The sequence below is a fragment of the Rattus norvegicus genome, chromosome 13 (genome assembly GCF_036323735.1).
Source record: "Rattus norvegicus strain BN/NHsdMcwi chromosome 13, GRCr8, whole genome shotgun sequence".
Classification (NCBI taxonomy): Eukaryota; Metazoa; Chordata; class Mammalia; order Rodentia; family Muridae; genus Rattus; species Rattus norvegicus.
This window is the reverse complement of record NC_086031.1, coordinates 4295228-4310206: the sequence shown is the minus strand read 5'-3', so window position 1 is coordinate 4310206 and position 14979 is coordinate 4295228. Positions and strand designations below refer to the sequence as shown.

Genomic DNA, 14979 nt, shown 5'->3' with positions numbered 1-14979 from the left:
AGTACACTCGTGAGTCACCAACTAAAAATACAAAATAAACTTTTACATGGTTAACAAAAATTACTGCAATATTATAGGTCGTGTGTGTATAGAATGAACATAAATTGATTGTTATAGACTTAGGTCTTTCTCTCTCTTATCATTATGTAGACAAATAGTCTAAAATGTGAAAAGTCACCTCCAGTCCAAACCTCTTCTTATCCCAAGTATTCAGACATGGTGATTATCCTACTCACTAAAGGAAGAGAAAGGGAATGGTTGGGAACAACATTCTCAGTGGGATTTCATAAAGCTCACAGTTACTGCTATCTCCACAGAAACTGTGAATTTCATTGCCTTGGCAACAGGGTTCAGGTCCACAAGTAGCATATGTGTTATTTTTAAGTTATGAAAAATAAAAGAAATGTATTCACTATTGCAAATGGACATAATGTTGACAGTTTAATTCTAAATATTATGTTTGGTGAGGTCTCTAATGTTTTTTCATGGAAATAGATATTTCTGGGTTTTAATTTTCCCTCCTTATATGAAAGTCCTAATACAACTGGCACAATAATAGGGCCATCTAATAATTTACACTAAAAGTTTTAAAGTAATTTTCTGAGTACCCTAAATATTTTATTTTGAAAAGAAATGTTATCATGGAAATGCCATTAGGTATGAGTGATTTCTTGTTAGATCAGTTGAACTCCTGACACTCTGGACAGCAGTGAGTATGAGTAGAAATCAAAAGATGTTCCTTGCATCTGCACCAGGAGAAAGGGTACTTATAATTTCAGAAACTATTTAAAGCAGAAAGCAACCAAGTTTCTCAGCCCTTCATTAAAAACACATAATAACAAGTACTACAGATCGAAATGCTGAAAGCTACCAATAGATTAAATAGAGCTAAAGTTTACAGTCCCTTAAAAAAGGACTAGTGAATTAGCACATGAACTGTAATCCTAGGAATAAGAAGGAAGAGGAAGGCAGATATCTGAACTTCCTTGCCAAACAGACTATGCTACTGCTGTGCAAGTTTCAAACCATCAAGACCACAGCTCACAAGACAAAGTACCGAGTAAATGAGGAAAAATTAATGGCTTTGGCCTCTGGCCTCTGTTCTCTGTATCTTATGAATACATACGTGCAGGTGCATGCCACACACACACACACACACACACACACACACACACACACACACACACAGACACACACACATACACATAAAAGCATACAACATAAGTTTGAATTAAATGCAAGAAATGAAAGAATTAAAATGAAATGTCCATTGTGGGTTTTATAAGAATACAAATATAAAATGTAGGAATATCCTTAACATGTCTTTACCAATTAAGGAACATACTCTCACAAAGTCACAAAAATTACTATATTGGCACTGGCAATCAGCAAGCATAAGAAATTTTCCAAATGTATAGTGAGAATGAAAATAGGAAGTAAAATGTCATCAAAACATTGTTTTTGTATACCAGAAATAAAAATAAATGCATTGAGCATATTCATTACTTCAGCTGCTCTTTGTGTATGTAATATGTATGTCGCTTAAATTCATATGCACCCACTGACCAGCACTGAGATTTTATTCATCACTCAACAATTCTTTGTATTGGACAAACTAAAAGTTTTTTATCCATATGCCAGGTGATTATGGAAAGTAAGCTTTATTACTAATATTATTTGCTGAGAATCACAGGAGGCGATATAAATATTGTTTTAGAATATTTTTGCCATCTTTTAAATATTGCCTATAAAAACATTTTACTATATGCATTTAGCAACTGAAAAAACAACAAAAAATTTAAAGAGGTTGAACAACAGGACAGATGGGCTGAGGGAGATGCATGTGCCAGCAAAGTACTTAATACAAAATTATGAAGACCTGGTCTTAAATGACAGTTCCCAAGGACAAAGCTATGTTCAAGGATATATGCCTGCAGTAACCGGGAAGGTAAACAGAAACTACATGATAATTTGAATTTCTTTGGCAGTGACAAGTCTCTAGGTGAATCATTGAGCTCAAGGTCCATGACAGACTATGAATCAGAAATTAAAATGGAAGTTTAATCCTTGTACCCAGCATGTACAGTACCGTTTCAGGGTGCATCAGGACTCTGGCATGACCTTGATGTATCCAAGAAACCTAGCTTAGCAGAGAGCGACCCAGAGAAAACCGAGTTATGGGTGGAGGAATTGACTTGATGGTGTGACTTAGCTGTGGGTGGATGTGGCGCTCTTTGGTGGCGCACGTGACTGCAACACCTTACGTGGTGAACGTTCCTAAGACCCGCCAGACATTCTGCAAGAAATGTGGGAAGCACCAACCACACAAGGTGACGCAGTACAAGATGGGCAAGGATTCTTTGTATGCCCAGGGAAAGCGGCGTTATGACAGGAAACAGAGTGGCTACGGCGGGCAGACTAAGCCCATTTTCCGCAAAAAGGCTAAAAGTACAAAGAAGAATGTGCTGAGACTGGAGTGCGTTGAGCCCAACTGCAGATCTAAGAGGATGCTGGCTATTAAGAGATGCAAGCATTTTGAACTAGGAGGTGACAAGAAGAGAAAGTGCCAAGTGATCCAGTTCTAACCTGATGTTGTTATGAAGACAATAAAATCTAAGCTGATTTTGTTAAGAAGACAATAAAATCTTGACCTTTCAAAAAAAAAGAAATTAAAATGGAAATGAATTGAAGAAGGCATATGACATCAACCTCTAGCTTCCACATGTGTGTGGACATATACACATGCACACACACACACACACACATACATGCATACATGTGTGTGGGTATGTACACACACAAACACAGAAGCAAGTACACATGGAAGAGCTTGAACAACAAAGGGCAAGTGACCTTTTTCTTAAATCTGTATGACAAGAAGTATTCAGATGTCCAGATATTTCCAAGATTAGAGCTAAGATGATGGAATTGAAGCTGAATAGTGTGGGAATGAAGAAGCTTGAAGAACTCCAAGGGTTGTTTCCACAGTCACAACAGAAAATAATAATGCAGGCCATTTTACAGCCCTCTCTCTGGTCTATCCCTATATACTATTAGGTTGCTGAGACAAAAGGAGTACCAGAGGCCACATCTCTCACCTGCTCTACATACAGCCTCAAGAGGGGTATTCATTTCAGCATAGCCTACCCTTTTATTCTTTTCATAACTATACAATGAATATTAAATTACATTTTCAAGAACTGGAAAAAGTTCTGTGGATAAAAAAACTTGCTGCTCTTAAAAATGACTTGTTTGAACCCTAGCACCTGTACATCTTATAACTCTATCTGTAGGAGACTTGACATCATCTCCTAACCTTCATGGGCACACATACACACAAGTGCCCACACACATACACTGACAGAGAGAGAGAGAGAGAGAGAGAGAGAGAGAGAGAGAGAGAGAGGGGGGGGGGGGTGGGGAGAAGTGGAAGGAGGGAGAGAGAGAGAGGCAGAGAACAAATCACTACCAGAACAACGTCTAATCAATCATACCTACTGAAGTCACAGGGAGATGACATAGTCTCCTTTTTATGGAGCTCAACTCTATACACAGGTTTATTGTATTTTTGCTTGTTCTGATGTGTTTGGATGTAAGTAATAAGATACCTTGAGATAATAACAAAGGAGAAACATGGTATTCATTTACATTCCAGCCAGAATTTACACATATGATCTGAAGACAATTTTATGTTATATTCTCAGTGCCACCAGCATTTTTGCTACATATTGTGGCATGTTCTAGTTGTCATATAATGTTTCAGATTTAAAAGTTTACAACATGCAGATCTCTTTACTATGGTAGTTAAGCTCATGAGGAAAAGACACACAACTTGAGAATGTCACAACAGTATTTGTCTTTCTGCCCAGACAAGTCCTCTTATGTTATAAGAAGGTCATTGAATCTCTTCAGGGAGTTCCTCAGATTAACTAAGTCCATGATATTCCCTTTACTCAGTGGTTCCATGTCACTTTAATGTCACCATGGTATGAAAATAATGGTGACTTTCTTTCTTAAAGAAATGGCACTTGAACTCCATCATATGCCAGGAGGAACCATTTAACAAACTAATTACTTCAATTTTAGCAGCAGCATCATATTTTATAAAATAACTGAGCTTAATCATTTTTCTGGATTGGGCTAACTGATATATGAAGATCCACTCTGCTTCCTGACATTAAAGTAATGTGACCAGCTACCTTATACTACCCCTGTCATGCCGTTACCTCCATGATATACTGCAGTCTCCAACTGCCAAAATGTAATCTTTCCATAGTGGACAATTTCAAATTAGGACTTGTCATAATGTAGTATATGCTTGGAGACTGGCCTCCAGTAATGTCAGTGGCACTTTCTCTTGAGTTTCTTAACTGAGGTAGGAAGGTCTGACTACTATGGATGGCACCGTGCCCTAGCTGAGATCCTTAATTAGTTATGCTAGAGGAGAAAGGTGCTGAGCAGTGAGATAATTTAACCCTGGTATACACAGAAGCTAGTAGCAAGACACCCCATATCAAACAAGGATGAAGGCAACTACATAAAATTTAATGTTGGAAGTAATCCCCAGTGAACAGTTTTAAGAGATACACACTTTAAGATATGGTTAGATGATTCATAGATGGAAATGTCCTGATTGGTAGTGCGTTTATTAAAAGTGAGGTTAGAAGCTGGTGAGACCTCTCAGTAGCTTACTACACTTGTTGTTCTGGCCAAGGACCCAGATTTGTTTCCCAGCATTCACAAAGTTATCAATAGCTCAAATTCGCGGTGATCTAGCCCCCTCTTCTAGCATTCACCAGCAGTAAGCATGCTTATAACTCTGTAGAAGCAAAGATTAATGAAAATGAACTAAAAATAAACGAATATTTAAAATAACTAAATGACTGGGAATGATGATGTACACCTTTAATTCCAGCATGCAGAAGGCAGAGGCTGAATAATTTCTTTGATTTCAAAGCCAGTGTGGCCTACAGTACTGAGTTATCCTTTCTACTTGCTTCCTTCCTTTGCCTAATCAGATTTATGTTAAAGAGAGAGGAGTTTTTCATAAGTATCAGTAATGAAAACTGGATAACAAGTTGAAAAATGTCATTGATAGAGTTGCTGTTTGATGCATACTTCATCCAGAATCCACATAACACTGAGTGTACATGTTGAATTTCAGTGCTGTATCTAGCTCCACCTGTATCTTCTAAGACTATGCAACTTTTACTTTGAAATGTAGTCAGTTCTCTGTAGTTCAGTTATGAAGTGAAAAACAATGAATTACACACCTCTAGGAGGAGGCACATTAAGATGAGCCTGATGACAGGAAAAAGGGAGTGGAGCCAGAACCAAGTGACCTCTTGAAATGTACTTTATCCTTTCCCAGGCCATTGCAGAGGCAGAGGATGAACCAAGGACAGGTAAACATTGTCAGTGGTGCCACATTAATATTTGTGCCACTGTAAACCTCTTGCTTCTGAAACACAAACTGCAACAGAGAAAATGGTTCAATTGGGAAAATATTTGCCACTCAAAGAATGAAATATAAACACACATTTGCTTTCTTTCAGCCAACCATTTTTTCTTTCCTCTTGCCATTTCCCATGCATAAAAAAATACAATGTTTCCTTCCTTTCAATAATATATGTTAACTCTGTGATTTTAGTGTTTGGTCTGTAGACATTGTGGACCACATATCATGTAATTGATATGTCTCTGCTCTAAGAGCAAGGATCAGTATTAAGGTAGCTTGAAATGCTAGAAAATACACTCAGAAAACAAGACATTGATGTAATAAAGGACATTTTTGAAGAATAGCCCAGGAGAAAATCTATGGGGTCACTTATTTAATGAGAAGACAGCAGCTGTATGTATAAAATGGACTTATGAACCTTCATGGGTAACAATATTTAAAAATACCTAGAACTAAATTGCTAATTAATTGGAAGTTACCTGTGGAAACACAGGAGATGTGAACAGTACATTGGATGAACTAGCTTAATCTCTTCCAGAGTATACTTTTTAGAACATATCTTGTAAATACCATTCCTCTTTAAGCTTAGGATTTCTGTCAGCCTACACAGCTTTCCCTTCTCCATCTGATGGTCTTCAGATTCTGTTCTGGCCACTGCACTGTACAAAATTGTGGTTACATCACACATTGTTATTGTTTATTTCCATGTTTTCTTGTTCACTCTGGTTAGACTGAGATGAGTATGACAGTTTGTGAGAACTTTTAATCTCTTTCTCTCTGTTTCTATCTCTTTGGTTCCCTCTCTCTCTCTCTCTCTCTCTCTCTCTCTCTCTCTCTCTCTCTCTCTCTCTCTCTCTTTTCCTCTCCAGTGTATGCCAGAAGAAATCCAAGTGGTATTTATATTCAACTTGTTTGAGTCCAGGTCTCTTAGTTGTTCACTGCTGTGTACTTAGGACTCGATAGCCCATGAGTATCCAGAGTCTCCTAACAATATCTACCATCTCTACATAGGACACTAGGATTATAGACAGTCACTATTACATCCATATTTTACATGTAATCTGGATATCCAAACTCAGTTACTCATATTTCTTCAGTTAGATTTTCATAATCCATCTCCCAGGGACAATGCTTTGTTTTTAACAGTAAATTTCTCTACACAGAATGTCTTATAAGAAATTTTTTGATTAACTGTTAGTCATTATGTAAAACAAGAGCTCATTTTATATGTCCTTTCCTACTTCCAAGAATAGGTTAGAGATTTCATAGACTATGATAACAAATCTTCAAAATGTCCTTCTCCTTTAAGAATCTAAATTCTGGGCTTGTACACAGCTGTGGTCTGTATCTGAACCAAGCATATGATGTAACAATTGTCAAAACTATTTGAATACTTTACTGCAAGTGTTTTACTTGCCACAACTTCATTTATTTCTGTGTATTCATTTGGTGAAAATCTATATTAAGTGTTTTTTCATGATGTACTGATCATAAATGTATGAGTGAGAATCAAAAACTAATGTCAAGGAACTTATAGAGCCTTGATAAAGGAGTGGGGCTTACTAAAATGTGTTAATTTGTGGGAAGTGATGAAAACTATGATAAAGTTCAATGACCATAGAATGAGAACTAGGATTAAACTTTGGAACAGGTGGCATATTAAGCTAAGAAGAGTATGAGCATCGATTCTGTGATAGTTTGAATGTTAAATGAGCCAACAATTTCATGTATTTGAGCACTTTTTTGCAAGTGGTGCTGTCTAGCCTGTAGAGTGTAGATTCTTGCTAGAGAAACTATATGATGGCAAGCCAGCATTGCAAGGTTGTAGCCATATCTTACTTTCTCCAATCTTTTGATGTGTCCTGTGTGTGGATCTTTTTTTTCCTGTTTCTTCTGCTATGCCTTACCTGTGATTGCAGACTCTATTCCTTTAGTATTGTAAGCTAAATAAATCCTTTCTTTCTTTTTCTCCTGGTCATTATATCACAGCAAAAAAAGTAATTAAGATGAATAATAGTAGTAATAATAATATTAGTAATTAATAATAGTAGAACACTAGAACAAGTGTAGCATTAAAGAAGTATAGTGCCTGATCAATGTAATAAGTAGGACTTAGATCTAACTTTTATTCTATAATTATTAGTCACTGGCTTGCACATTTAAGATGCTGGTCATTCTATGAGGCCACATGTTACAACATGAAATAATTAGGCAATAAATGATTATTTGAGAAAGACATTTAAGCTGGCTGTGCTCTGGTTTGTAAGCTCTCAGTTAATATATTACACAGTACCTGGCTTTTAATTGGTCTGTGTCACATACATTATATTGAACTGAATCCCATGTTGTTGCACTTCCTGCCAGCTCAAAAATGGTATACAAGTTAGGTATTTTCCTTTGTTTATAAAATTACTCTAAAGTCTTCTCTATATTATTCCCAATATGTTGTTCATGACTACCCTGTCCCTTATTCTTACAGGAAGCTGCTGCTCTTTATGGAGTTCTTTCCCAGGTTTAGAGGGAAACCTTTCTTTACCATTAATGTCATGTCATGCTGTTTGTGATATTATGTTTCTGATATTATTAAATATTCTATTTAATGCTCTCCTGAATTCTGTATTATAGCTACTATGATCTCTTGGCCATTTTTCTTAAAAAAGTCTATTCCCAATTCTGTGTCAGTACCAGTTTCATACAAAATAGCCATCTAGTTTACTTGTTCTAACAGTATAATAACTAAAAGGAAAACTGTTTTCTTCATATAGTATATCAAAAAATTTGAAAAAGAAATAAGAATGGTATGGCTCTAGTTTTAAGAAAAATTAAATATATTTCATTATATAGAAAGTAACTGGAATCATGAATGAAAGAAAATAGGGTTATGATCTTTCAGTGTGAAATTGAAGCATTATTTGTCAGACATATCTGGTTGGGAAATTAATTCTCTTGAAGATGATTTAATTGTCTGTGGGATTAATTATTTCATTAGGGTTTCAACTTGTTTAATGTTACCTTTACCATTGATGAGAACATGTCAACATATAGATTTTATTTAGTTGACATAAGTTATGGCATATTGTCTGAGACCATACTTTTTTTTTTCTTTTGTGATAATGAATGTTAAACTTTGTAGACTACTGTTAGAGATCATTAATTTTGCTCTTCAAGTGTGTTTTGGACCAATATTACTAGCCTACTAGTTTCTTCATTAATGAATTCTAAATTTGAAATTTAGGTTTATACTATCATATATAGAATTTAAAAATATGTGTTGCTATGAACTTTGTCTGTATTAATATGAACTTTTCTTCCTTATGTAGTATCTTCATCCTATTGACATCTTAGAACATATCATATCTTGGTCAAGGAATGGATACAAATGAGTGAAAAATTACAGTAGAACCAAATCTATGTGAATGATAGTGGAGCTATTGACAGTCCTTAGGAAGTGGCCTTTACAGGTTATAGAAGCTTGATGGAAAGTGAGAGGCCATGATTCAATATCCATGAGATTTTCATCCACAATGGGTAGGATTCATGTGATTAAACTGTTTATGAGTAACCATACTCCTTATCCCATAACTAACCATTCACTTGAGTTCTGTAAATAAGCCCAAGAAATTAAATGGAATCATTATTTTGGTTTGGTTTTGGTGATCTGCATTGCGTAAAATACCAGGTTTTTAAGGCCTCACAAGGAGAAGTTTACATATTTTTTCTGAAAAGTATAAATTTGAGAAAGGCAAAATCTTGCCTAAATATTTGTTCTTTAAACAAGTCAGGTCTTTTTTGAAATGAGGTCTTTATTTGCTTTGCTTGTTTGGTTTAAGCACACAATCACAATGTCAATGCTCTTGGATATGAACTCCCTCCTTCCCTAGGAAGTCAGCTGTGTGTTTCAAATTGATTATAACTGCACAAGAATGTGAATTCTTATTGCAATGGAATTTGGCCTCCAAATCTTGATACTCTTAGAAAAATGTAAAGCAGAAAAAGTATTGAGTAGAAATGAAATCAGATATACCCACTTTACAGCAGTACCCAGAAGAAACCAGGATGCCCGCTGTTGAATGATTAGCTGCTGCTGTGATTCACTGTGCACAAAGTTTAAATCATAGCTCATTTTTCTGCCTTTCTGCCTCATCCAGTGATGTGACTATGCTCCTACAGCTATCTCTGCACTGTACGTTGATAGAAAGGCTTGCAAATCCTTTTGTGATCCTACCTTGTCAGGGTCATTATATGCTCCCACATAGAGTCTTCCTCCATGACTCTAGAGGAGTAGGCTAGGCCAGAATGCCCTGGTATAAAATTTGACCTTAATTTAGGTAAAAATTTGTAAGACAAAGATGGACATTTTGGTCTCAGGATCTAAAGAAAACTAGGGGATCTAGAGGACTCTATATTTTTCTTTAGGGCCCATCATGGCAGCATATGTCTGCAATTCCTCTGATAATTCCCCACGCTCTTATCATGCAGCATTATAGCCATGAACCTGTAACAAATCCTATGATGGTGTCTCATGTCAGTGGCTCACCATGTCTAGCTTTGTTCATGCACACATACCTCTCTTAATAACCCTTGTCTGAAGCATAATTTCCTGACAACTCTATTCTATGAGCCTATATGAGGTTACTCCACAGAGCAGACTTCTGAACTTATGATGAAAGTGCCCATTTCCAAGCTTCTTTGTAGTCAGTCAGACAACATCACAGAGAAACTCTATACGAATAGTCACTGATCCAAGGCATTAGTCAACTCTTAAACAAACAACCCAACAATAATTGGTTGAGAACCACACAATCGTTAATAGTTACTGCCAAAAGTGATTGCATGGAAATATATAGCTACCAGATATGAAGTATCAAACTTATGCTTAAGAGTGTGTTATACATACTCTGTAGCAAAATTGTGCTATGGAATACTGGGAAATAGTCCTATAAAGGATATGTAAATGAACAGATATTAGTAAGAAGTATTGATAATTACCTCCCCCTTGGTCTGTTATTTTTCCATTTCTTTCTAAACTAGAAGGATTACACTTTGACTAGTCTTTTATGTATTCTGTGAGCTTGTCTCTCATAGGAGAGAGTTCCTCTGATACATCCAGGGGAAGTCATTGCTCTACTTAACAAGAGAAAGTTTATATGCATTTCGTCTGGTATACTTGAGTCTCAAAGCTAAGAACAGCCCTCACAGGCAGCCCTCTACCACAGTCATGATTCTTGTGGTAGTAGTGATGACTTCTTCCTTTTACCATATTTTATACTTCATGTGCTGGCATTTTTCTTCCCCACCAGTATATATGTAGCCTATTCTTGCTTGAATCCTTTTCAATTTAAGAGATGTAAAGTCTACTTTATCCAGTCACAAATGGAAAGGGAAGTTGTGGTTAATCTTTCTATGCACTAGCTGTTGAAAAAAGGAATTTATAAACTTAGTTGTAAACATTCTGATGGTGTAGAAAACAAAGCAGAGAATTTAATTAACTACTTAATAATTTTATTAATTTGTTTCTTTCAGTGAATGTATTTTCTATTGTTATCACTGAAAGCATGTTTATTTGAAAATATTTCTTGAAGATATTTCTAGTACATTAGGTTGTTTATCCTTACATATGGATTAATATATCTTTAAAAACTCAGTCATGATAGCATAGAAAAGCAATTTATAATACACTTGTGTGATGAAAAGTATTATCATTACTTTTGTATTATAAACAATACTCAGGATATTCAATTTAGGAATGAAGAAGTATTACTTTGGCTCACAGTATTTACAATGTCAGTCCATCTGTAGCTGCTTCTGTTACATTGGGCCTGTGGTCAGAAAAGTGCTGGAGAAAAAGCCCTTACCCCATGACCAAAGAATTAAGGTAATTTCAAGGAGATGGGACTCCTAAATCTTTTTTTTTATTTATTTAATACTTAATAATAATTCTTTGGTTTCTGGGCAAACATCCCCCACCCCCCTCCCCTTCCTTTTGGGTATTTCCCTCTCAACCCTCCCCCCATTACTGTCCTCCCCCCAACAGTCTAGTTCACTGGGGGTTCAGTCTTAGCAGGACCCAGGGCTTCCCCTTCCACTGGTGCTCTTACTAGGATATTCATTGCTACCTATGGGGACAGAGTCCAGGGTCAGTCCATGTATAGTCTTTAGGTAGTGGCTTAGTCCCTGGAAGCTCTGGTTGCTTGACATTGTTGTACTTTTGGGGTCTCGAGCACCTTCAAGCTCTTCCAGTTCTTTCTCTGATTCCTTCAACGGGGGACCTATTCTCAGTTCAGTGGTTTGCTGCTGGCATTCGCCTCTGTATTTGCTGTATTCTGGCTGTGTCTCTCAGGAGCGATCTACATCCGGCAAGTGTCGGTCTGCACTTCTTTGCTTCATCCATCTTGTCTAATTGGGTGGCTGTATATGTATGGGCCACCTGTGGGGCAGGCTCTGAATGGGTGTTCCTTCAGTCTCTGTTTTAATCTTTGCCTCTCCCTTCCCTGCCAAGGGTATTCTTTTTCCTCATTTAAAGAAGGAGTGAAGCATTCACATTTTGATCATCCGTCTTGAGTTTCCTTTGTTCTAGGGATCTAGGGTAATTCAAGCATTTGGGCTAATAGCCACTTATCAATGAGTGCATACCATGTATGTCTTTCTGTGAGTGGGTTAGCTCACTCAGGATGATATTTTCCAGTTCCAACCATTTGCCTACGAATTTCATAAACTCGTTGTTTTTGATAGCTGAGTAATATTCCATTGTGTAGATGTACCACATTTTCTGTATCCATTCTTCTGTTGAAGGGCATCTGGGTTCTTTCCAGTTTCTGGCTATTATAAATAAGGCTGCGATGAACATAGCGGAGCACGTGTCTCTTTTATATGTTGAGGCATCTTTTGGGTATATGCCCAAGAGAGGTATGGCTGGATCCTCAGGCAGTTCAATGTCCAATTTTCTGAGGAACCTCCAGACTGATTTCCAGAATGGTTTTACCAGTCTGCAATCCCACCAACAATGGAGGAGTGTTCCTCTTTCTCTACATCCTCGCCAGCATCTGCTGTCACCTGAGTTTTTGATCTTAGCCAATCGCACTGTTGTGAGGTGAAATCTCAGGGTTGTTTTGATTTGCATTTCCCTTATGACTAAAGATGTTGAACATTTCTTTAGGTGTTTCTCAGCCATTCGGCATTCCTCAGCTGTGAATTCTTTGTTTAGCTCTGAACCCCATTTTTTAATAGGGTTATTTGTTTCCCTGCGGTCTAACTTCTTGAGTTCTTTGTATATTTTGGATATAAGGCCTCTATCTGTTATAGGATTGGTAAAGATCTTTTCCCAATCTGTTGGTTGCCGTTTTGTCCTAACCACAGTGTCCTTTGCCTTACAGAAGCTTTGCAGTTTTATGAGATCCCATTTGTCGATTCTTGATCTTAGAGCATAAGCCATTGGTGTTTTGTTCAGGAAATTTTTTCCAGTGCCCATGTGTTCCAGATGCTTCCCTAGTTTTTCTTCTATTAGTTTGAGTGTGTCTGGTTTGATGTGGAGGTCCTTGATCCACTTGGCTTTGTACAGGGTGATAAGCATGGATCGATCTGCATTCTTCTACATGTTGCCCTCCAGTTGAACCAGCACCATTTGCTGAAAATGCTATCTTTTTTCCATTGGATGGTTTTGGCTCCTTTGTCAAAAATCAAGTGACCATAGGTGTGTGGGTTCATTTCTGGGTCTTCAATTCTATTCCATTGGTCTATCTGTCTGTCTCTGTACCAATACCATGCAGTTTTTATCACTATTGCTCTGTAATACTGCTTGAGTTCAGGGATAGTGATTCCCCCTGAAGTCCTTTATTGTTGAGGATAGCTTTAGCTATCCTGGGTTTTTTGTTATTCCAGATGAATTTGCAAATTGTTCTGTCTAACTCTTTGAAGAATTGGATTGGTATTTTGATGGGGATTGCATTGAATCTGTAGATCGCTTTTGGTAAAATGGCCATTTTTACTATATTGATCCTGCCAATCCATGAGCATGGGAGATCTTTCCATCTTCAGAGGTCTTCTTCAATTTCTTTCTTCAGTGTCTTGAAGTTCTGATTGTACAGATCTTTTCCTGCTTGGTTAAAGTCACACCGAGGTAGTTTATATTATTTGGGTCTATTATGAAGGGTGTCGTTTCCCTAATTTCTTTCTCGGCTTGTTTCTCTTTTGTGTAGAGGAAGACTTCCAAATCTTATTCAAGGACATGGCTTACTTATCTGACACTCTACCAACAACCCTGCTTCTTAAACATTTTCTTACTCAAAAATCCCACACATTGGCGAAATCATGTAAGTCATTGAACTTTGAGAGACTATACTGAACACACACAGATAATAGAAAGGTTTTGTTGTTCTTGTTGTTGTTTTTGCTGTTGTTTTTTTTTTATTTTCAGAATCACAATGTAAATACTGCTCATTTTATAGAAATTAAGAATTACCATACTGAGTTAGCTAAGTTCCATGGGTTGACCTTCTGTTCCAGGCCCTGTTTCACAGTACAGGATCCTGCTGTTTTTCTTTCTTTTTTTTTTTTTTTCCAGTGACTGGGGACCGAACCCAGGACCTTGTGCTTCCTAGGAAAGTGCTCTACCACTGAGCCAAATCCCCAACCCCAACAGTACAGGATCCTATCTGTTGTCTATCAGCAAATCTTGATCACAGTTGTTTTCATTGGAATGTCAAATCTCTAATGGTACAGTACTCAGAGTAAGGATGTTGTTGATTTCCTTCATAAATCCTTGTATTGACTGTGCTCTGCATTTGTATAAATAATTAGATAATAAAATAGACTGCAGTAGATATGCTGTGCTTTTCTGAGATATTTCTTTTTAACCTAAACTTTTAAGTTTAAGTCATTATGCAGCAATAGTTAATGAACACAGTATCCAGATCAATTAGCTAAGCATTGCTTCATTGTATTTTTCACACTGGCCCTCCTAAAGCCTCCGGTTTCCCCTCCACTAACCCTCATTCCAACCCTCCTACTCCCTGCTTCTATAAGAGTGCTCCCCACCCACCCACTCACTCCTGCATCACCTCCCTACCATTCCCTTGCCCTGGGGCATCCAGCCATCACAGGACCAATGGCTTCCCCTCCAATTGATGCCAGATAAGGACATCCTCTGCTACATATGCTGCTAGATCCTTGAGTCCCTCCATATGTACTCTTTAGTTAGTGGTCTTTGCAACTCTGGTGGAGGTAGGGTCTAATTGGTTGATATTTTTGCTCTTCCTCTGGGGGTACAAAGCACTGCAGCTCCTTCAGCTCTTTCAGTCCTACTCATAACTCCTCTATTGGTGTTCTCATGCTCAGTTCAATGGTTAGCCGCAATCATCTGCATCTGCATTGGTCAGGCTCTAGCAGAGCATCCGAGGAGACAGCTATATTGGGCTCCTGACAGCAAGTACCTCTTGATATCAGCAAAAGTATCTGAGTTTGGTGTCTGCATAATGTATGTTGACTGTATATGGGATCAATCCCTAGGTGGGGCAGTCTCTGTA

The 14979-nt window shown here is 37.4% G+C and overlaps 2 protein-coding genes across 5 annotated transcripts in view; one reads left to right on the top strand and one right to left on the bottom strand.

Moving 5' to 3' along the window:
• The window catches only part of Cntnap5c (contactin associated protein-like 5C), a 1032620-nt gene that overhangs the window by 243678 nt on the left and 773963 nt on the right, over nt 1–14979 (bottom strand).
• Nucleotides 2064–2595, top strand: LOC100910714 (60S ribosomal protein L36a-like). Its single transcript, XM_003751219.5, has one exon. The coding sequence runs from the start codon at nt 2223–2225 to the stop codon at nt 2583–2585; it is 363 nt and encodes a 120-aa protein (XP_003751267.1). The 5' UTR covers nt 2064–2222; the 3' UTR covers nt 2586–2595.

Bases quoted from the DNA above. Each gene is read 5' to 3' on its own strand.
- LOC100910714 (XM_003751219.5), top strand. From the start codon at position 2,223: ATGTGGCGCTCTTTGGTGGCGCACGTGACTGCAACACCTTACGTGGTG.